This window comes from Bos indicus x Bos taurus, chromosome 3 (genome assembly GCF_003369695.1).
Source record: "Bos indicus x Bos taurus breed Angus x Brahman F1 hybrid chromosome 3, Bos_hybrid_MaternalHap_v2.0, whole genome shotgun sequence".
Classification (NCBI taxonomy): Eukaryota; Metazoa; Chordata; class Mammalia; order Artiodactyla; family Bovidae; genus Bos; species Bos indicus x Bos taurus.
The window spans coordinates 48751939-48776407 of NC_040078.1; the positions used below are offsets into that span (position 1 = coordinate 48751939).

At 45.1% G+C, this 24469-nt stretch overlaps 1 protein-coding gene across 1 annotated transcript in view; it reads left to right on the forward strand.

The window, feature by feature from the left end:
• Positions 1–1019: 1019 nt before the first annotated feature.
• CNN3 (calponin 3) overlaps positions 1020–24469 on the forward strand; it is a 30922-nt gene continuing 7472 nt past the window's right edge. The window contains exon 1 of the mRNA XM_027536448.1: positions 1020–1823. Within this exon, the coding sequence (XP_027392249.1) occupies positions 1767–1823 (57 nt within the window). The 5' untranslated portion in view covers positions 1020–1766. The remainder of the gene's footprint in view (positions 1824–24469) is intronic.

Sequence of the window (24469 nt, forward strand, 5' to 3'; positions counted from 1 at the left end):
ACCAATCCTGGGTCAACTGTGTCATTTCTGTGTGGGACGACTGACCTAATTATCATTCCTACCTCCTGACTAAATTAGCAAATCACATATAAATCACTCACTTTCCTCCCTTCCTCCCTACTAGTCTCCTGCACCTTCTACCCTCCCTCCACCAAATCAGTCAGAAGCCCTTGAAAAGCTAATAGCACTTTGTGTGCATTTTCTTTCAAAGTTGCCCTGTTCATTTCTGTTCCAAGCGGGCTCAACTACGGGAAAAAGTTTGACTCCTCCTCTCAAGCAGTTTGCCACACCTGGTTCCATGATCTGTTCTGGCACGGTAACTGGTGTTTGCTAAACAGAACTCTTACACTAGACTCTCAGGGATAGAAACATATCCTAAGCGTGCACGAGAAAGTTCCGGCAAGAGGCAAAGCTTAAGAGGCTGGCAGACCTGGGTCAGTACACTTCGGTCTCTGAGTTTTGGCTTTCTCACCCCTAAAATGGATGTAATGTCTACCTACGGGGTTGTTTGAGAGGAGAAAATGAGAACGTGTTTGGGAGGTGTCTAGAACGGTGCCAGGCACTGATGAATGAGGAGAGTTCTGTTCCCTTCCTCCTCTCTATGAAGTTATTTGAGATCTGAGGGAAAGAAAGTGATGCGTTGGAAGCGGGACCATGAAAGGATGGAGGCCCTTCTGGCCTAAAGGATACAAGTTTACTTAGCTCTACACAAAAGATCTGGCTCAAAGAAGCCTACGGATGAGAGAGAGAGAGAGAGAGAGAGAGAGAGAGAGAGAGAGAGAGAGAGACAACAGTCACCTGGGTTTTTGGATTAGCTGAACCCCGTATAAAAGATGCTTGTAAAAAGGAGTTGGTGCGAATCCAGAAAATTATTTAAAATGCCCAGGCTCTGCCATGGCACATTCCCCACTTTTTTCCGTACAGCACACCCAGAGTGAGCTCGAATTTGGCCGGAAGCCTTGACTGTTCCCAGGACGGCAGCAGTGGAGAGGTCAGACCAACAGGTGTGGGAAGCTGCAGGGTAAGGGAGGAAGAAGCAGGTGTCGGAGGAGGGGGCCCCCCTTTCTCGGGCACAGGGGCTCCAAGGCTGCCCCCCGCATCGAATGGAGGGGTCCTGCCCGCCACCTGCGCGCGTGGGGTCTGCAGCCAGGGAGGAGGCAGAAGGAGGCGGTGGATCAGCCACGGGTCAACCCTGGTGGGCTTCCCTCCCCTTTGCTGGCCGCAAGCGGATGCCTGGAAGTTGACGCGAACTCCGAGCCTCTGCGAAGCCCCCGGGAGCCAGGGCGACTCCCATTGCGGGGCAGGCCTCCGCCGGCGCTGCCGGCTCCGCCGGGCCTGGAGGAGGGGCCGCTTCGACCCTGCAAGGCGTGAGGGCGGGGACCGGGGCCAGAGATCCGCGCCGGGAGGGAGCGCTGCGCCCGCCGCCCTTCAATTGGCCGCGCCGCCCCCTCTCCAGAGACGCGGGAGGCGGCGGCCCTCCATTGGTCGGGCTAGTCGGCCAATCCCTGGAAGTCCGGGGGAGGCGGTGGGGGGCAGTTCGTGCGGGACTCCGGAGCCGAGCGGGAGCGTCTGGGGGACCTCGTCCGATCGAGTAGCCGAGGCACCGCCCGCGTCCCGCCGCCGCGTCCCGGCGACTCCTGCGCCGCCCAGGAGAGCGAGCTCCGAGCATCTTGTAGTGCGGCCACTCTTCGGGGCCAGGAGCGGGGAAACCGAGTGCAAGAAACCCCCGGACCCGAACTCAGCCTCTTCCCGCCGCGCGAATCATCATGACCCACTTCAACAAGGGCCCTTCCTATGGGCTCTCGGCCGAGGTCAAGAACAAGGTACGCCTGGGCTCGGATGGGGCGGGACCCTGGGGCCAGAGGTGGGATGCAGGGCGCCGCCCCGGGACCCTGAGACCCGGGTGGCTGGGGCCGCGCTTCTCCCCGCGCGCCTTTGCTGGCGGGCTTCGCGGATAGTAGATGTCGGGGCGGGGAAGGGGGTGCGCGACAGTTTCTGCGCGTCCCCGTCCTGTCCCCGGCTGCAAGCGCAGGCTCCCGGGCGCTCAGCTGGCTTTGTTCCAGCGCCGCGGGCCGAGGCTAGCGACGGGCGGTGGGTTCCCAGGCTCTTGGAATCCCTCAGCGCCGTCCCTTGGTTCCAGGAGCGGGTCCGCGGCTGCAGGACGCACCCCTCCGGCAAGGGGGCGCTCCTGCCTGGTCATTCGCCCTTAGGTGGGGCCCGTCGGCACGGCTGGGGACCCAGCGAGCAGCCTCCGCCATCCACCCCGGCCCGGGCCCCTGGCAGACCCTGGACCTTCACCCACTCTACCCCCGGGCGGAATTCAAAGCCGCGAATAAAGTTAGGCGGTTAGTGGGCAAACTGGGTCCCCATTGTTCCTCGCCTCTTGCGGGGTGGGAGACCGCTAAGCGGCCTGAGGCAAGGGCCCTAGGACCACCGGAAGGACGGGAGCCGGCCAGAACCCTTCCTGGTTTTCGAATCCCGGTGCCAGTTGCTGCTGCTTTTGCGGCAAGAGGAAACAAAGCCTGAGCGCGCCGCTTCGGGAATATCTGCTGTAGACTTGAGCTTTTTTTTTTTTTTTCCTTAAAAGAAAACAAAACCAAAACACTAAAGTTTGTAGTACGTTAGACTTTAACGGTATCAAGGAAATCTTCGTGCGTTGCTTTTGTTCAGGGTTTATTTGCCGAGGTGGACTGTAGTTTGGAGTGATTGGGCTTTGGTAACCCTCGGTTTTGCCACTTTGCCCAGCATAAGAATGCGTTGAGTTTATCTTTGGGACTTTCGGTCTGGGAAAGAGATGAGAGGCGTCCCCCTCCCCAAACCCTCTCCTTCCTTCCTCCCTCCCTGCATTCCAAGCCCATGACATCAGGGGTTTCTGGGGGGAGAGAACAGCCAATCCGCGCGGAACTGCGCACAGAACGCTCATTGTCTCCTTTCTGCTGTTCTGGCCAAAGCGCCACAAAGGAGGGCTGCTGTGGTTTAATTCCCATTAACCTCCCGGGAGCCGAAGCATGTTAGGATTGCCCCCGAACCGTCCTACCTCTGGTAGAATTCACCGGCATTGTCAGAACTGTAACATCCCAGCGTTGGGGGTGTAGGAAGTGTGGAGGGAATTACCCAGGGACTATGAAGCGCACCATTGTCACACCCCAAGGGAGAATTGTGGCTCTGCCCAATCCCTGATATAGTCTCCACATCATATTATTAATTCAGTTGTTACTAAATTCTAAACAATCTCTGAAGCAAGTAGTTGATTTTAGTTTGTGTATCTAAAATTGAAATCTAGATCTTTTACCTTGTCAAGTGTGTTGCCTGTATTAGAAAGCGGTTTCCTGAACACTGAAGAACAGAAAAGTGAGTGGTTTGTGAGTACAAACCCCACCAACTGAAAACCCCTAGACTATTGTGCTGTTCTTTCCAAGGTTTGCAAGTGGACCTTTAGGAATCCTTTCAGTGGAATCAGCGTGTCCAATTTACTGGATGTAATAGCCTGGCCTGGCTTTGTGCACGTTAATTTTAATTTGCCCTTGAGATACTTGTATGGCAAACCTTAAGTCTCTACCTTTTCCGTTGTAAATGAGGTACTGACCTTGGCAGTCCTTCAAGTGACTGACTTTTCTTGGCTGTTAATATCATCTTTTTGCTGATTAATGAAGCAACTTCTGCCCCTTTCCTACTTATTATTGAGTAGACTGAAGGAAGTGCATAGACTGAGGCTAGATCATTAATAACTGTAATTATTATACATTTTTAAAAATAGTAAAACCTCAGCTTTCAGGATCTTTGGAAAGTTGGTTTTCACTTTTGGTTTGTATAACTGTGGGTTTATCCCTTTAAGCATCAAACCAACCTTTAATAACCCCTTTCATTTATATGGTTCTTTCAGACTGTATCCTTTCATAGGAAGTCTTTTGATCTCCATAGCAGAGCAGCCCTCTGAGATGGGGAGGATTCCTGGGATTATCCAACATCATTTACAGATCAGGATGCTGAAGCTCAGAGAGGTGTGATTTGCTCAAGATCACAGGAGAAAGTTGGAATATTCTAAGAATTTAAATTCGAAGAGTGATGTCTTAGTTCAGTGCAGTACTTAAGGCTGTTCTGTTACCAGTCACTATTGTCTATCCCCCTCCCCGCTATTTTTGCTGTCCACCTGTCACTTCCTGGCATCATGATTATTCATTTAATGCTGTTTTAATTGGGCTTGGAAATCAAATATCCCTGTTTGCTAATTCTTGGTATGAGATAATGCATTTCAGCTGAGGGCTCATAACCACCTGATGAGTGGGTCTGTGGAACTTGAACCTTGACACTGCTTCATTTGGATAGCTTTTGATTTCTTCTTGCTTTTTTCTCAATGTATTGCATAACATAACTTGCTTTTTCTCTATGATAGGTTGCTTAAATGTCAGTTTTTTTTTTTTTTTCCTTAAAACCTCATTTAACCATGTGGGGAGTGGGAGTGTGGTATGGACCTTGGAGTGAGGCAGATGTGGGTTCTAATCCCCCCCTGCCACTTACCTGCCTTGAATGATGTTGGGCAAGTTATTTGACATTTCTGTCCTAGTTTCCTAATCGGTAAATGGGGGAGTAATAGTTATCACCTCTAAACTCTGTGTTACTGAGATGTGTCTGGCTTGTAGTAAGTACTCAATGAGTATGTTGTGGATATTAATTCTTATAATAGAAAATTAGCATTGGTATTATATGTCTTAGACTTGTATGTCACTGCCTCTTTAAATATTCCATTTTATTTTAAAAAGCCTTTAGTCTATTTATATTTGAGCTGCGAAAGCAGTTCATCAATGAATTGAGGAAGCCTTTGATCTTAGATAGGATGGGGAAGCCTGGTGGGCTGCTGTCTTTGGGGTCGCACAGAGTCGGACACGACTGAAGCGACTTAGCAGCAGCAGCAGCTTTAATTAATAAAATTTCAAGGGAAAATTTAAATTTTAATTTTAAATAATAAAATTTCAGTCAATTTAAGATACTTGTTTGAGAAGATAATACATGGCAGAATATACAATTTTTTTTTTTGTTTTTAATTGGCTAAAAGATGTTTGAAAACAGCCTAAAAAAAGTAGAATCCTTTAGCCTGCAGTATAACAGTCTCTCTCTAATAACAAGAAAAGGATTATAACTTGCAATCTACAAAGACTATATGTAGTAGAAGGTCCAGGAAAACATAGAAGCTGCTGTAGATAGTTCAGTGAGAGACGGAAACATAAAGTAGAAAGGTCTTACATGGATCATACAAGTTGAGCCAGGCCCTTGGCTGCATCTAAGGGACCAGAGGTAAATACCCCTGTGCCTTATGAACCATGGAAACATGACAGGCCCCAAAGGGAAGCACAGCATTTCCGACACTTGGTTCTGATGTTGGAGTCAGGGTGCATGCATGCATGCTCAGTCGTGTCCAACTCTGACCCCCATAGACTGTAGCCTGCCAGGCTTCTCTGTCCATGGGATTTCCCAGGCAAGAATACTGGAGTGCGTTGCCATTTCCTCCTCCAGGGGATCTTCCCGACCCAGGGATTGAACCTTGCTTGGTCTCCAGCAGCCCCTTCACCGGCAGGCGGATTCTTTACCACCACGCCACCTGGGAATCCAGGGTACTTTCTTGTAAAGCTGAGGATTTAGTGAAGTATGCCCTCACCAGTCTTAGAGCAAGTGCTGCAGGGGGCACTTACAGTTCTCAGGGAAAGGGAGGAGTTAGCTGTGGGGGAGGAGTTAGCTGTGGGGCAGGAGTGAGTGGAGATGCAGTGATCTTACCTGGGTATGTTTTTGGGGAGGGGTCTAATTGAGATATTAAGAAGAATGGAATTGGAATGTACATTCTCACAGTTTCTGCTCCCAAGGAATGTCTGATTTGAGCAAAGTAGCTTCTCACACAGTCTTTTTGGTTTCAAGATGGTATCCCTCAACAGACAAAAACCACTTTGGATGATTTACTACTAAAATTGTAAGGCTTTAAAAAGTAAATTAACCAATCATAGAGTAATAATTAAATATCAGTTCAGTTCAGTCGCTCAGTCGTGTCTGACTCTTTGCAACCCAATCGCAGCACACCAGGCCTCCCTGTCCATCACCAACTCCTGGAGTCCACCCAAACTCATGTCCATCAAGTCGGTGATGGCATCCAGCCATCTATCCTCTGTCGTCCCCTTCTCCTCTTGCCCCCAATCCCTCCCAGCATCAGGGTCTTTTCCAATGAGTCAGCTTTTCGCATCAGGTGGCCAAAGTATTGGCGTTGCAGCTTCAGCATCAGTCCTTCCAATGAACACCCAGGACTGATCTCCTTTAGGATGGACCGGTTGGATCTCCTTGCAGTCCAAGGGACTCTCAAGAGTCTTCTCCAACACCACAGTTCAAAAGCATCAATTCTTCAGCGCTCAGCTTTCTTCACAGTCCAACTCTCACATTCATACATGACCACTGGAAAAACCATGGCCTTGACTAGATGGACCTTTGTTGGCAAAGTAATGTCTCTGCTTTTGAATATGCTGTCTAGGTTGGTCATAACTTTCCTTCCCAGGAGTAAGCGTCTTTTAATTTCATGGCTGCAATCACCATCTGCAGTGATTTTGGAGCCCCCAAAAATAAAGTCTGACACTGTTTCCACTGTTTCCCCATCTATTTCCCATGAAGTGATGGGACTAGATGCCATGATCTTAGTTTTCTGAATGTTGAGCTTTAAGCCAACTTTTTCACGCTCCTCTTTCACTTTCATCAAGAGGCTCTTTAGTTCCTCTTCGCTTTCTGCCATAAGGGTGGTGTCATCTGCATATCTGAGGTTATTGATATTTCTCCCGGCAATCTTGATTCCAGCTTGTGCTTCTTCCAGCCCAGCATTTCTCATGATGTACTCTGCATAGAAGTTAAATAAGCAGGGTGACAATATACAGCCTTGACGTACTCCTTTTCCTATTTGGAACCAGTCTGCTGTTCCATGTCCAGTTAAATATTATTACCAAATGTCCCATTGAGACCCTGCTGGCCTGCCAGCCCAGTGCCATTTGGACAAGCAGGTTGCTCCACCGATCAGAGTAACCCCAGGGTGATAGTGGACTCCTGCTGTAAATTGTGCTGTAACGTAGTCTGCCTCGTTTTGCTGCTAGAGAATCCTGATAAAAATGTATGGATAGGTTTAGCTTTAGCTTTTTTTTGACTTTACAGTTCAGTAATAGCTTTTTAATTTAGAACTTTTTGTTTATTATCTCTTTATACCAGCAGTAGGATCTCTGTCTTATTCATTGGTGAGATATCTCAAAAATCTATCTTTTAGAATACAACTTGGCACATAAATGGATGCCCAATAAGTATTTATTGATTTAATGAATTTATTCGTCAGGAATAGATTTTACTGTCTCTAGAAACTGGAAAGTAGCAGTGTTTGAGAAATCTATGTAAAGAAATTCTGTGGTACAAGTGTGAAGTTTTTGAAGGACGTGGAGATTTTTATAGTTCATTTTTCTTCAGTTTGTTTTCATTGTTAATACTACACTGAAAATTTATCACTGAGATAATTCCTTCTTGTTGAAGTTCTTTCTTAGGCTCCAAGGTTAGGGAGGAACAGTAGAGATCCCCTCTGCAAGACTCTGTCGGTCATCTCCCAAAAGGCCTCCTGTGAAGTGGCCCTTAAGCCCACTGGATATGTGCCAGTCCTGGTAGGGGTGTACCATTGCAATTTGCCTGCTTTGGGGGTTTGTTTTCCTGTCTTGACCAAAACAATTAAAGGAAAAACCTTTTGCTGAATTGAGAAGAGGTACCTACTACCCATTTAAAATGGTGGTTGGTGGTTTAGTTGCTAAGTCGTGTCTGACTCTTGCAACCCCATGGACTGTAGCCTGCTAGGTGCCTCTGTCCATGGGATTCTTCAGACAAGAATACTGGAGTGGGTTGCCATTTCCTTCTCCAGGGGATCTTCCCAACCCAAGGATCAAACCCAGGTCTCCTGCATTGCAGGCAGATTCTTTACTGATTGAGCTATGAGGGAAACCCAAAGAAAACACAGTTTGCTGAACTGAGAAGAGGTACCTGTTACCCATTTAAAGTACTCAGACTTGTTTACTCTGGAATATTAATGAGGATCATTATCAAACTCACTATCCTATGATCTATAGCTATTTACATTCTTTTCTTTGTGGAAATAGTGCTATTTGTCTACCTCTGTCCTTTAAAATTCCCAAAGTGAGCTTGACAGTGAAGACCTTGCTGCAACCATCATCAAGAGTCAGATCCTCTATTTCTGTAGGTGTTTTCCCTTTCCAGGTGGGATTATGAGATCAGTAATTGTTTTCTTTTCACTGAACAATGTATCAGGGACCCCAGTTAATATTATATATTACATTAAAAAAAAAAAGGACAGTTGGGTGGTTTTGGTTTTTCAGCCAGTCATGACCATTATATCCAAGAGAGAGGGGAAATGCTTATTTTTCATCTCAATATGACTAGGTCATGGGAAGGAACTTGTTAAAATTTTTTCACAGGTTTGATTTTCTTCTAGGCATCCTTCTATGGTGTATACTATGTGCCTTGGCTTTCCTGAACTCTGAGCTCTAGCCATGTGGGCTCTTAACTGTTACTCATATGTACCTGTGCTCAGGTTTTTGTTAAGGGTTTTTTGAGCCTGCAGTTGATTCACGCTGTTTGTGGGGCCTGAAGCTTATACAATTTAGAGTTCATCAGTACAAAAAAAAAGTATTTTGCACATTTTATGAAAACATGACCATGGGAATCTTTGTGAACTTGAAGTTGTCAAGTTGTCCTCTAAGTTCTTCTCCATGAGAAAGTAGAACCTGGTGGCCCTGGAGGCTCTGACTGGCTCCTAATCTTGGTTCTGCCTCTTACCCTGCGACTTTGGGCAAATAACCTCTCAGTGTCTCATCTGTAAAGTGTGGGTATGCTAGTACCTATCTGTAGTGTTTGGGGTAAAATAAGCAAGATAATCTATGTAATATGTTTCAAATAATACCTAGAACCCAAAGTACACATTATGTACATGTTAGCAATTATTCCATTTTGCTCTGCTGGTTAGATTCAGTCCTGTGTTCTCCCCAGCTTCTTTTACCTTCTGGATTTTGAGATTATCTCGAGAACTCGAACATTCATGCACCAATCTGTGCTGCTTTTACCTTCTAGATTTTGAGATTATCTTGAGCACTTGAACATTCATGCACCAGTCTGTGTCTGAATGAGGCTTCTGGCAGATAGGGGGCTACAGAGCCAAGCAGTACCTCCCTATTTCTAACTCAGGACTGTGCTCTGCTCCCTGAGTCCTGAATCACACCTTCTCCCCCGGCAGCCTGTAATGGAGTCCTGCAGTGAACCCTGGGCTGTCTCTGTTCACACTGCCCTCAGGGCCGTAGACTTATGTGTAGAGCTAAAGGCCTCACTTTCTGGGTGTACCAGTACTTTGTTTTTTCTTCCTAAGAAATCGATTTCTGTTAGACAAGATACACCTTTCATTTCTGGATTTCAGACAGGGTGGGTATTCCTCTGCATGGACTGCTAAACATATTTATCTTGTAGCATTGTCGCTGGAGGCCTTGAGTCCTAAATGGTTTTAGGAAGGCTCTCCCTAGACCTGTGTGAAGCAAGTCCGAGAGGAGAAAAGACTTAATTACTAGCTTCCCCCAGGTCTATAGGGAGGGAAGCTCTTCCCTCCCAGGACCAGGAAGCTTCAGGGTGTGAGTGTGAGGCAGGCATATCCGCCCTGGGAAGGTCAGGAATTAGGGATGCTAGTATAGAGAGGAGGCCTTCTGGGCAAGTCATAGTCAAGCATTTATGGCCCTTTCCTCTCTTCGCCCACACGTCTTCCAGGGGATCCCGGCTGCTAAGTGGCTAGGCACACTGCTATGATATCATTGTTGTTTCTTCTTTCCTCTTCTCAGATGTTTGCACACTAATCTTTCATCATTATCTTAAGCCTCTCTGCCTACCTAGTGCTGCAGAAGGCGCCTCAATTGGATGGGGAGAGTGCTTTATGATTGCAGTTTTCCCTCCCTCCTTTTGTTTCACGTGGGAGGAAATAGAGAAAATAATCAATACCATGTGTAGTGAGTCTCTCATAACTCCAACATGTGATTCTACTTTGGAAGCAAAAATAGCAACAGCAATCATACTTCTAATTGAGTATAGAAACTCTACTTATATGAAATAGCACATTTTGAGCTTGTTGGAGTCCTTGGCCCTTAGGAGCTGAGCTGGAACCTTAGGGCTGCTCTTCAGAGTGTTCCCACAGCCAGATCTCTTCCCCTGAATGGACATGCATTCGTCTCTGTCTTTCTCTTTCTTCAGAGGCCTAGATGTGGATAAAACCCCCTCCCCCAACCTCACCTCGGACACACGCACGCACGCGCGCGCGCACACACACACACACACACACTTTGCCTGCCAGGTTTTGTTCCTAAATTTCTTCCTCTCTGGGCTTTGTTTTTTTCATTTTCTGTTTCTCCTTTCAGTGACAACTCTGCTGTTGACACCCTTTCCAGCATTTTCTAAAACATGCATGTGGAAGGAAGCTACTTTTTATAGGGGCCAGTGGAAGAACTGAAATGTTTTTAGTCTGAGGCATCTCTGCCAAATCTCTCATTATGAACTTTTGAACCACGCTGGCAACACCCTTCGAGACTGCAGATTCCGGGGCTGTTTTGAATCGAAGCCGCAGCAAGTTCACGGCGCACCAATCTGCTGCAGTGATGGTGCTGGTTGTTGTTGCATGCCTTCTCACATCTCCCTGAGTTGGAAGGACTTTTAAGCCACAGAGTCTAAGCCACCACCCTGTTCTCGGTTCTTAATCCTTTGTCTGCAGGCCGCAGAGTTGCCTGTGCTAGCTTAGAGAGTTCCTGTCTCAGCTTAGTTAGAAGGGTGGGAGTGGGAGAACATTCAGGGGTGGAAAAGACTCAGACTTTGGAGCCACACGTGGTCCAGATGAATCCCTGCCAAGCCGGTGACCTTGGCCAAGTCATCACTTCGTGAATACGATGCACCTACCTTGGGATGCCATCCTCTTTGCCTATGAGAAACTCTTTTCTTTTTTGATCCTTATTTTATGAATGAAATATTTGTCAGGAAGAATGCAAACTACCAAAATATGAAAGTAAAGAAGCAAAAGTATTCTGTATCCCTTACCCCCACCCAACTGCTTGTACAACTTTAAATATCATTTGGACATTTTAGAAATTGAATTATAGTCTATCGTGTGGACTTCAATTATGTATTTATTCATTACTTCCCTACTGGTGGATATTTCCTTAAAAAGGCACTTGTGTGGAAAAGTGTGTAACTTCTGATCCAACATTTAAATGTGCTTATGGATATTGCCAACTTGCTGCCTTAAAAAACAGTTGACTAGTTCTCACTAATGGTTCAAAAAAGAAGGGAGATCTCCTCTTGATGTTAAAAACAAACAAAACTATCAGAGAAACCTTGTCGAAATTCAAGTCTCTTGCTTTAGTTCTTTATTTTCAAGTCTTAAGTCAGTGACATTTGTGGCCCCTACTCCATCTGTCACTTCCACCAGACTCAAGTAGGAGTTGGCAATGAGATGAGGCTAAAGAATGGAGTGAGGGCATCTCTTTTTATAAATTATTTGACTGTAATTTTTTTTTTAAATAGCTCAGTTGGCATCAAAATGATAACCTTATCAAAATACCTACCAAAGAGTACCTGGACAGGAATGGCCAGCAAAATGTAGATAGAAAGTGAAGGGTTAACATTTATTGGGTTCTTAAGATTTATGTAAATGAAGTCATTGATTCTTCTCAGCACCTTCTGATGTGAGTGTTATTAATGATCTCTGATTTACAGGTGAGGAAATGGGCATGGCGGAGATGGGATTCTAAATAGAGCATTCAGTTTCCGGGGCGCATGCTCCTAACCATTTTAATTTGAGGTCAGAACTCAGGGCAAATTGGCATCTCTCAGGGGAGGAGGAGAAGGCAGACCAGAGGGGGAAGCTCCAGATCTTTTAACAAGAAGTCAGAAGGAAGAGAGGTGGGAGGGGGCCCCAGGAGTGCTGCAGAGAGGCCCGGAAAAGGAAACAGGCCACCGGACTTGGCCACGGAGAGACCACTGGTGAGCTTTTAAGAGATCATTTTCAGTAGAGCAAATTTCTGATGGGAGTGGAGTGGAGTTTAGGAATAAGTGAGGAAATGGGGAGGGTTGTCTTGATAAGAAGAGAAACAAGACAGTGTTCGAGGCTGGCAGCAGGTTCAACTGAAGATGCACTTGTTTCATTGCGCTTCCCCATTGATGGACTAGATAAAGGCCAGGGCTCAATACACATGGCGGGTGGGAGCAAAGCAGCACAGAGAAGAAGCTTTGCCATGAAAAACGGGGAAGGTATTGGGTTGGCCAAAAAGTTTTTTCAGATTTTCCCGAATGAACTTTTCGGCCAACCCAATATAAAGGATGAGGACCAGAGAAACAGAACCGAGGTGGATAAGACATCCCTTTTTCTGTTGCGAGTGCTGTGTTGCTCTTCTCACAGACCCCCTGATATCTGATGGCATACACAGCAGTAGCAGGAGAAGAGGGTCCAGGCCAAGGCCTACATGTGGAAAACACTGTTGATTCAGCCGCTTCTCTGCTCAGTCCTCCTGGAGCCCCGTTTGCAGCCTGGGCACTGCTGTCTCTTCATTCCCTTCCTTGGCCCTTGATTGGAAAGGATGCGAAGTTGGGCTGATTTTGTTATTTGTGCCTGGGTGACCTGCAAGCTTCCTGACACAGCATCCAGGATACCTTGGTGTTTGGGTGCAGCCATCTGATGGAGGCTTCCGTGCTTCCAGAGAAACTCTCTTTCTCCCTCCCTTTCTGTGCTCTCAGATTGCATTACAATCAGGTACAATGTGAAGTTAGTTTTTACTGTTGAGATGCAAGAGTGCCCTCATGGAAAATTCCTTCCCTCTAGTTTTCATGGGGGAAAAAAAGGCAGTGATAGCTTGCACAGACAATACATCTTAAGACTCTCAAGACATATCTCTAGCCAGCATCTATACTACATGTAAAATAAGATGTGTCAATCCTATTCTGTGCTGATTGTATAAAGCCATTTCTCCAATGGGCAGACTCTATCATAGTAAGCAGAAAGGGACCCCCAGGAGGAGCTCTCCTGAGAGCTAATGAGATGGTGGGGTCTGTTTCTCCTTGGTCTACTTTCCACTGTTGTCCATCAGAAGCTCAGAGTAGGGGCAGTGTGTGTGTTCTGACTCTGTGCCAGGGTAGGCAGCTGGGAACACTTGGGTGTGCGTGGTCAGTGGTCTGGAAGTGGAGAGGGCTTCCAAGCTGGGGAGGGACGAGTTTACAGTTGACACTTGGGATGTGAGGGTGGATTTCATGCTTTCTGCCTCAGGTCATAATGGACTCCGAAACTTATCCTATGAAGCAAACTTGCCAATGAATAGACATTCTCAAGCTACAAAAAGACTACTGCCAATGATACTCCTTGTAATTACAGAAAAAGAAAGGAATCATCTTCAGTACTGTTCACATGCCCGACTCAGATTATTTAAGAGGCTTCTTGGGTAGCACAGTGGTAGAGAATCTGCCTGCCAATGCAGGAGATGTAGGTTCAATCTCTGGGTCCGTGAGATCCCCTGGAGTAGGAAATGGCAACCCGATCCAGTATTCTTGCCTGGAAAATTCCATAGACAGAGGAGCCTGGAGGGCTACAGTCCATGGGGTTGCAAAGAGTCGGACACAACTGAGTGGCTGAGTACGTGTGTATGCACACACACACACACACAGAGTCCTATGAGGAGACAAGTGCCTGAAAATCTTGTTTGGTCTCTGAGTTGTGTCCTTGCCACCTGTGCTGCATTGGTGCCCGTCTCCTCCCCTCCTGTGTGCCTCTAGTCGGCTCCCCAGGATTTCTGTGCTTAATCCAGGGTCTGTGTGGCGTTCAGAGTAAATCACTCCCTCTTCTATACGACGTCCATCTACATAGTTAGACGGTACTAGTCTGTTCGTGGGCCCCCAGAGACCCTTCTAGGTCAAACGTAGCCGCTCCCAGCTGACGGGTCTCATGATAGGCTATATGCGGTTTTCCTAATCTTTTCCCCACCTAGTTTGCTCCTTCTAGAAACTGATCCTGGTTTGTCAATGTCTTCTTTTAGAGTGTGGCACACAGAACTGACTACCAGGGCACAGTGGGATTATTAACTAACTCTTTTGTTTGCCTACAGAGCACTAACTCATTCTGTTTTGATCAATGTCATCACCTGATGAGGTGGTTTGAAGGAAGATTCCAATCCGTGCTTTGGCAGGTTGATTTTTTTCAGTCTCTAAAGTAGGGGTGATGATAATTGCCTGAGGCTTTATAGTTCACATACTCCTCTCACATTTGTTTCATTTAAATAATCCTTTCCTTGATTTACCTCATGAGGCTGCTTTCATCAAACAAATAAGATGAGCAATAGTGTGTATTTTATAAATAATTGTAGACCTCTGCAGACCAAAATAGCATTCACTTTTCTTAGGATCACTGAGTAAGCATTACTAGTTAGTTCTAGAATTTGGGGGCAGGATTTTACATATATCTTAAAGAATTTGTTTATTAAGTTAGGATCTTTCAGAATTCAAAAGAATTTTAACTATTCCTGATTTATGTTTTGTAAGTTTAATAAGTGTGTCTAATAGTTTCAAATCATTAATTACCAAAACAGAAGAGCAGAGATCTCACTCTTAGCCTCTGGTTGCCTATCCCTGGGAGCCCCTCCCGCCTTGACGTAGATCAGCACAGTGGGCACGTTTGTTGCTTCTGACCTGGCCCTACTTCTAGGGTTACAAAACTGGGTTTCAGGAGTGCCATAGACATAAGGGACTTTTTATCAGAAAGTAAAACAGATACGTCCCTAGCGATCCATCTAAGATGACTAGATTGGTAGATCAAGGAGATGTGATGCCCATAAGAGCCAGCCATTCAAATGCTGATGCCTTTTGGTAACAAGAGAGATTTTTTAATCTGTGGCATTTCCCTAGTCCGGTAATACTCTTGGTGAATAAAAAACCAATTTGCTGAGTATCCACTATGGGCAGGCACGGGCTGCAGATGAGTGAAGCCTGTTCTGCCATCAAGAAGACACAGGCAGGTGTTCTTAGATGTGCCTTGCATGCTGACACTGGCTCCTGGTGGCGACTGTCCTGCCCCCTAAGTGCCAACACACCTTTTCTGGAGTCCACTCAAGCATGACAGTCAGGCTCTTCAGCCTGTAAAGGAGAGGCCCTTGTCTCTGGGTGAGAGTGGGGAGGAGTGGGCTCCTCTCTAGGTTCCTATTAACTGTTTGCCAAGATTCCTTACATGGGAAGCTATTCAGTATGCACATCTTTACTCATCATTATTTTTGACTCTGGATTTTTCTGGGAATCCAGCCTCTATGATTACTTCCTCCTTGTTTTAAGTTTTAACTTTCTAAATCTACTTTTTAACTGTGTATATTCTAAATTCTGTAGTCTGATGGTCATTTTCTAGATAGAGAAGACAAAGTTGACATTCTGTTGTTTCTGCATTTTCCTGCCATTCCCTAGTTATACTGTTTGCTTTAGGCCCTGGATCAGGTCCTCTTATTTTAAAATCTCTAATTTTTTGTTAATTTCACAGTATTCATATGTTGAGTCATAGTATTTTTGTATTTGTTTGACTGTACATATTTGGAGGGGAAATTTTGTGCTGGTGCCATATGTTGCTACCTTGATCTGAAGGTTCAGCTGTACCTCTCAGAGATGGGCCCACATTTAAAACGCCCTTAGATGTTGCTCTGGTTTACCCCAGGCAGATGTGGATTTCCATAGCTGGGGAATATATAGTCATTTCCTGTAAATATTTAGTAACTTCAGGCCATAGGATGAGTCTCAGATTCTATAGTGAACTTGAGGAAGTTGCAGTCTACCTTGATATCAGTGTAAAGTGATTTTCTCTAGAATTCCTACCCCCTACTCTCCATAAGATATAAACTTGCCTTTAATTTAAGTAAAAAAAAAACTTCTTTTCCCGTTTAAAAAAAGTATGTTAAAAGTACAGTTGAGCCCCTGATCCCATGCTTCTCTCTTCGCTGGAGAAGCTGTTGTCTTGCACTTGGTATTTATCATTCCCACAGGAGCCAATTTTAATCCAGTGTTTAAAGCTGAGGATAGTAGACTGAACATTTGTACTAGCTACTTCTTTTTTTTTTCCTTCAATTTTATACTTTTTACTATTTATTCAAGAAATTAAAAAAATTTTTTATATAACTTTAAAGGTTATGTTCCATTTATAATTGTTACAGAATCTTGGCTATAATCCCCATGTTGTACAATACATGCTTGAACCTACTATACAACCAACAGTTTGTACCTGCCACTGCCCCATCCCTAAACTCTTAAATTGCTCCCCCCAAGGTGTTAACTACTAGTTTTGTTCTCTGTGTTTATGAGTCTGCTTCTTTTCTGACAAACCCACTTAAAAAAATACTTTATCCCTTTTCACCAGCAGTAATCTGAAAAGAATGAGAATTTGGAATGCAAAGACAGGCAGGAAGAAGAGTGGAGATGTGTGGTGATGGGAATGGACAGGAGCCATGGGCAGTGTGTGGGATGAGCCTGTCTGCAGTGGCATGTTGTTTTTGAATTGTGAACGGTAAAGAGAACAGGTTAGTGTGGGATTTGGTTCATACAGGTCTGTACTCAAGCTTGAAACCGGAAGGAAGGGGGCAGGGCACACCTTTAAAAGAATGACGTGGCCCGAGGACACTACCTAAACTGACTAGAACCAAATGGGGTTGACTTCCGCTAGATCTTGAGCCTTAGGGTGTGTTCATTGTAACACATCAGCAAGCTAGATGATACACCCACAGGTGCCATGACTTACAGGCCTGCAGTCCCGCAATAAAGGTCAAAAGTGGCAGTGGCCCGATTCCTGGAAATCCCCACCCCTTCCCCAAAAGAGCTAGAATACTCTTTCCACTAGTTCAGTTCAGTTCAGTTCAGTTCAGTTGCTCCGACTCAGTCATGTCCGACTCTTTGCGACCCCATGAATCGCAGCACGCCAGGCCTCCCTGTCCATCACCAAATCCCAGAGTTCACCCAAACTCATGTCCATCGAGTCGGTGATGCCATCCAGCCATCTCATCCTCTGTCGTCCCCTTCTCCTCCTGCCCCCAATTCCTCCCAGCATCAGAGTCTTTTCCAGTGAGTCAGCTCTTCACACGAGGTGGCCAAAATATTAGAGTTTCAGCTTTAACATCAGTCCTTCCAAAGAACACCCAGGACTGATCTCTTTAGAATGGACTGGTTGGATCTCCTTGCAGTCCAAGGGACTCTCAAGAGTCTTCTCCAACACCACAGTTCAAAAGCATCAATTCTTCGTCGCTCAGCTTTCTTCACAGTCCAACTCTACATCCACTCATTACCCTATGTAATTGTTGTTTAGTTACAGAGCTGTATCTGACTCTTTTGCTTCCCCATGGCCTGTAACCTGCCTGGCTCCTCTGTCCATGGGGTTTCCCAGGCAAGAATACTAGAGTAGGTTATGCCATTTCCTTCTCCAGGCGATCTTCCAAACCCAGGGATCAAACCTGCATCTCCTGCATGGGCAGGTGGATTCTTTACCACTGAGCTGCCTGGGAAGCCCGCCTTATGAAATTACCCACCTCTATAAAAACTGACAACCCCATATCCTGGGGCCACTCTTCACCTTCTGAGATAGCTCACACTCTGTCGAGTGAGTTTCTAAATCACTTCTTACCTATCATTTTGTCTCTCGCTGAATTTTTTCTGTGATGGGACATCAAGAACCTGAGCTTCATTAACTCCTGAGACCAGATGTGATCTCAGTTAAAAGATCAATTTGAGTCGCCATCTGAGTTGCACAGTTTCAAGCTGATATAAATGGCTAGTGTTAATTAGGAGATGTGTGTGTGTGAGGCATTGAGATGGGCTTCCTTCTCACAGTGATCTTGGAAGGAAGAAGACTACTTGTAAGAAATGAGGTCGCCAGAGTTAAGTTACTTAGGTCACTCTGGAATTGGAAACACAGTTTTTGGAAGTTGGACTTTTAAAGCATGTGATCTTTGGTCTGTTGTATCCCCGACGTGAATAAAAAATTTACCAAGGTGTTTTACATGCTTGGAGGATCTGTTGGGGGAGGGGTTTAAGGTAGGTAAACCCTGTTAAAGCCTGTTCATTGTGTTGCATGAGGTATCGATCAGAACAAGTGAAAAGCAAAGGAAGGGAAGCGGCATCTTGATACTTCAGGTGGAAGTTGGAAGGTGGAAATCGACTATTTGTTTCTTGTTTTGAGGCTGGTGGTCCCCGTCTTTCTATTCTCCCTTTAGTTTAAATACTCTATTCTTTTAAAATACCCTTCTTTATTCTCCATGGGGGCGCAGTGAGTCAGACACAACTTAGCGACTGAATAACAATAATTCTTTTTTTGGTGAATGTCTCAATACACCTTGTTTAGTCGCACAGAGTCAGACACGACTGAAGCGACTTAGCAGCAGTAGCAGCAACTAGAACTTAAGCTTTTAGGGCAGAGTCTCTGCCTTTGAATCATGCCTGTTATACAGTCACCATTTGAGTGAAAGGAAAAAGGAATACAGAAGGAAATTGAAGGAAGAATCTGACACACACTTGGATCACTTTAAAGAGGGAAGCTGACATTGAATGTGATTTTACATAGAGAGTTTGGGGTAATGCTGGATTGTCCTGGTGGCTTGAAACAGTCTAGTGAGAGTTCAGGAATAGCTGAAATTTGGGGGATGCTATTGTAACTACCAGAGATAGAAACCTGTCTGTCTACTTCAGGTTTTAACAACAGGGAAAGAATAGAGATGCAGACATAGAGAAACTGACATGTGGGCACGGACGAGGGGGTTGTGATTTGGGGAATTCAGTTCAGTTCAGTTCAGTTGCTCAGTCGTGTCCAACTCTTTGTGACCCCATGAATTGCAGCACGCCAGGCCTCCCTGTCCATCACCAACTCCCGGAGTTCACCCAGACTCACGGCCATCGAGTCAGTGATGCCATCCAGCCATCTCATCCTCTCTCGTCCCCTTCTCCTCCTGCCCCCAATCCCTCCCAGCATCAGAGTCTTTTTGATATATTTACACTACCATGTGTAAAATACATAGCTAGTGGGAAGCAGCTGTGGAGCACAGGGAGCTCAGCTCAGTGCTCTGTGATGACCTAGAGGGGGTAGGATGTGGGGTGGTGGGAGTGAAGCTCAAGAGGAAGGAAAGTGTTGGTCGCTTAGTCTAGTCTAACTCTTTGCACCCCCGTGGACTGTAGTGTGCCAGGCTCCTCTGCCATGGAATTCTCCAGGCAAGAATACTGGAGTGGGTTGCCATTCCCTTCTCCAGGGGATCTTCCTGACCCAGGGATTGAACCCAGCTCTCCCGCATTGCGGGCAGATTCTTTGCCATCTGTGCCACCAGGGAAGCCCCAAGAGGGAGGGGATATATGTATACATATCGCTGATTCATTTCATTGTACAGCAGAAACTAACACAATATTGTAAAGCAAATATACTCCAATTTAAAAATAAAGAAGAAACTGTACAGAAAAATAGGAGTTTCCAAAAATATATATATATATATTGTGAGAAGGAATATATGGGAAAGACACGCCCTTATTCTGTAGTCGATTCTAGGATATCCTGGGTGTAAGTGGGCCCTCAGACACTTCTTGTACATATATAATCATCACTCTTCCTCATGCCAGCTACTGCTCCATCTTTCTACTAAATCGCCTCTTGGCTGAATGCTCCATAGTGCAGTGTGGGAACAGCACTTGCAGGTCAGTTGTTGAGATGCTTTTGAGGCTTGGTTTCCCTTGTTACTCATTGTCCCCTTGTAGGGATTCCGAGGGAAACTTCTCAGACTTCAGTGCCAGGAAGGGCTGGGCAATTCGTGACAGCCGGCAGGAGCAGGCGTTTATCTGATCTTCTGTCTCCCTTTACTATTAGGAAGTGTAGGCCCTCAGGGCCTGTGTTTTTGAAGGGGCTCTTTTTCTAGTGCTGTTTTGCACACTATTTATTGTAAGATAAATGCGATCTGGAAGAAGACTTGCAGACAGGACAGGCGCTTACCCCTGGGGAGGTGGGAAGGATGTGGGATTTGGGGGAGGAGTGAAGAGAGACCTGTACTTTTAATTCTGTGTGTGTGTGTTTGCACTTAGTTGTTCAGTCAAGTTCAACTCTTTGCAACCCTTCAGGCTGTAACCCACCAGGCTCCTCTGTCCATGGCATTTCCCAGATAAGGATACTAGAGTTGGTTGCCATTTCCTTCTCCGGGGGATCTTCCCAACCCAGGGATCGAACCTGAATATCCTGTGTCTCCTGCACTGCAGGCAGATTCTTTATCCACTGAGCCAACAATTTGTTCTCCTCATCTCTTTCCCAAGGAGTCTTTTTAGATGTTTTTCCTAATTGCCTCCTAACCTCCCCCAAATTTAATATAAAGGAACAGAGTTTGTTGAGGGAGGGTCACAAATTATTGTAATATTTAAGAGAATGCATTGCTCTACATACTTAATTTTTTTAAACAAGTTATTTTAGAAATCCAAAAGAAAGCTCACACAGCTGGAGGGCTGTGCTGCCTTTGAACTGTAGGGTGACTCCACACTGGAGCTCTTGGCTGCTCTGTGGAGAGCGTGGGAAGGAGCAGGGGCTGGAGCCACTGTGGGCCTGGCCTGGCTCAGAAGCACTGTAACAGGAGGATGGTCTACACCATCAGATGCCCCGGAGGCTTTTTCCCAGTCTTCATTTCTGCTTTTTGATTGTATTTGGCAAGGTGGGGGTGTTTGGTGAGCTCCTGAGAGAAGCCTCCAACAGGTGTTCTCTGCAGTTGTAGGAAAGTCATTTGCAAGAGTGTCTTGGTGTGAGAAGAGTTTGTAGGCCCTGCTATAGAGAATCGGAGAAGGCAATGGCACCCCACTCCAGTACTGTTGCCTGGAAAATCCCATGGACGGAGGAGCCTGGTGTGCTGCGGTCCATGGGGTCGCTAAGAGTTGGACACGACTGAGCGACTTCACTTTCACTTTTCACTTTCATGCATTGGAGAAGGAAATGGCAGCCCACTCCAGTGTTCTTGCCTGGAGAATCCCATAGACGGGAGCCTGGTGGACTGCCGTCTATGGGGTCACACAGAGTCAGACATGACTGAAGCGACTTAGCAGCAGCAGCTATAGGGAATTCCTGGGTGTTTAGGGAAGGATAGGTGTTTAGGGAAGGAGGCAGGGCCATATGAGGAACCAGGGACTGCTGTGGACTTGAAAGGACCAGGCAGAAATTCTGAAAGCTGCCTAGGAAGGTCAAATAAAATAAATCTTAAAGACTAGTACAGAAGTCAATGTTTATAACCAAGTTAGAGGAGTGATTTTTAAACAGACTAAAATAAAATTTCCATAAGGTATTAATGAGATAAGATTAAGTAATTTTTCAAGGTAACTTTTTTGGTGCAAGGGAAAAGAATGTCAGCATTTGCTTACTCCCTGACATTTAGAAATGAAAGATTTTTAGACAAAAATAGTAAGTAAATTTTATTGGCCAAAGCTTACTTTTTATTTTTAATTGCTCTCAGTCCCTTGATTTTAAAAGATGTATATAATAGTTTAAAAATAACCTGTGTAGTTAAACAACATAAACATTAGTTTGAGGCGTATTCTAGTATACTTTTAAAGGAAATGTATGATTTCTGCATCCAGTGGAACAGAGCTGCAGGCTGCAAGCTAAGAGACAAATTGAAATAGATTTTTCTCCCTGGATGATTTCATAAATTTGTTATTTTAAACTTAAAAAAAAAGTGCACATTCCTAAGTTTTGAACTCTATTAAGCTGACATGACTGCAGAAAGCAGTCACTTATTAGCAGTATTTGGGCAGAAAAATCCTTGCTACTCCTTCACTTAAAGGAAAACTCTTAAGTGAAAACCAATCATTACATGATGCGGAAGCATACCTAGTTTTCTTTTTTAGTTTATCACTTGGGGTGTTGAGCTTTGCACATATGAGCTTATGATTTTTTTCTTTGCATGTGCTATTATTACATTAAGTCTGTGTCTCAGAGACAGTCAGCAAGTGGTCTAGAGCCCCACCTGTAACTAGTCAGAGTAAGGGTTTGAACCCAGGTCCCTCTAAGTCCAGTCCTTGATTTTTCTCTCATCACTCGCTTGATAAGAACACTGACTGCTGCTGCTAAGTCACTTCAGTCGTGTCCGACTCTGTGTGACCCCATAGACGTCAGCCCACCAGGCTCTCCTGCCCCTGGGATTCTCCAGGCAAGAAAACTGGAGTGGGTTGCCATTTCCTTCTCCAATGCATGAAAGTGAAAAAGTGAAAGTGAAGTCGCTCAGTCGTGTCCAACTCTTAGCGACCCCATGGACTGCAGCCCACCAGGCTCCTCCATCCATGGGATTTTCCAGGCAAGAGTACTGGAGTGAACAGAGGAGATAAAAATTTCTCTCTGGTGTTCCTTCTGGGATATTTCATGTTACATCTGTAACCACTCTGTGGTTTGGGACATGGCACCAAACCTGTCAGAAACATTTTGAACGCAGGAAATGTAAATATGCTTTTATGTTTTTTTGGTTGAATAATAATTGGTCTGATTTGGTTAAGAATTACCACCACCACCCCACAAGAAAAACAAAACCCCTCCAACATAATTCCATCTCTACAATTGAAAATATGAAGAGAAAGAATTTCTTTTTAAATTTTATTTTGGAGTACATATAGTTAACAATATTGTTAGTTTCACTTGTATGGCAAAGTGATTCAGTTATATCAGTACGTGTATCTATTCATTTTCACATAAGAGAAAGAATTTCTTTACAAATTTTGCTGATTGATCAAATTATTTATCAGAAAGCTTAGCATGGGAGCAGACCTGGTTCACTTATTCAGCCTTCCTGTTGTATGGACAGGAAATGGTTTGGAAGTGAGATGAATTAACCAGTGGTCCCTAGCAAAATGGGTAGAGCCAGGCTTTAGCCAAGGTAGAGCCCATCATAGCCGAGGATATTGTGTTTCTTTGATTCATTGAAATGCCTCTCCCAGTTGAGAGCGCTTTGCTTTTGAAAAAAATTCAACTCACTCTTAGATATTGTTTGTCATAGCTGTGCTTAAGGAGTACTACTGTCTAGCTTTCTTCTTTGCTTGTCCTTTTCTGTCCATTTTCCCCTTACTCCCAAATTTATATAGAGAGGACTTCTTTTCTAGCCACCTAGAACAGGATTTCAGTGTGAAAATAGAGCCAAGTCTTAAAATTTTCCCAATTTGTTATTTATTCCATTTTCTAAAGGTGCCATGCATAAATAGGTATGTTTGGTATGTTGGAGGAGATGCATTATCCAGGAATATTTGTCTGAGGTATATATAATAGGAGATGGCTCCTTCCTTCACACCAGAGGCTGTGTGTTCCCATGGCAGAATCTTTGAGCATCACTACCTCCTTCTCCCTGTTCACACCTCTAGATGCCCATGTAACTCAGACTGGCAGGAAGTCAGAATAGATAGATGTGTGATTTGGGGGGATTGGGGGTCCTCATGCAGGAAGTTAACACACAGTGTTGTGCCTGAACTATCTCATATAAACTAATCTCCAAGCCAAACCTTAATCCAGGAAACACTGCACAGTGTTAACTTACCTTAACATGAAAATATAAACTCATTGAATTTCCATTTTCAATAGCTGGTCAAGTAAATCTGCAGCTTAAATAAGTTACTATTTTGTCAAAGGCTGTTGAGCTCTTTCTCTAGTTTGGGGAGCAATGCAGATGATAAGGACTGCTGTCTCAACATGTGTGCATGCTAAGTAGCTTCAGTCGTGTCTAACTCTTTTGTGACCCTATGGACTGTAGCCCATCAGGCTCCTCTGTCCATGGGATTCTGCGGTCAAGGATGCTGGCATGGGCTGCCACGCCCTTCTCCGGGGGATCTTCCTGACCCAGGGATCGAGCCTGCATCTCTTGTTGTCTCCTGCATTGACACTGGCACCACCTGGGAAGCTCCTGTCTTCCTAAAGGCACAGTAATTACTGGAGCAGAAGCCCAACTTGGTGGGGAGAGGGGAAAGGTTTCCTCTGTGTCTGGGATAGACTGGAACTTGAAGGGCCTCTCCATGACAAAAATGTCATCATGCCATCTCATTTCTTTCAGTCATATGTTATAGAAGCAAACATTTCTACCAATTCTTTCCATTTCCATCAATGCTGCAGCTCACTCCCAAGCTTACTGTGATGGCCATCCCCCTGGGCATTGTCTGTGTGCTGGGGGCACTTTTCACCTGTGCTAATGAGCAGAAAAATGACCTAATCTTCCCTTCTTCCCAGCTGTGTTCTCCTTAATAACTCTGATCAGCCTGTTTAAGGACTGACCCTGGGATAAGGAACAGCTTAAGTACTTGAGCATGTGATCTTTAACAATATTTACATTTAATTATTATTTTTTGTAATTGAGGTTTATGGTTTTATTATGAAGGGATCTTTTAAAACCTGTTC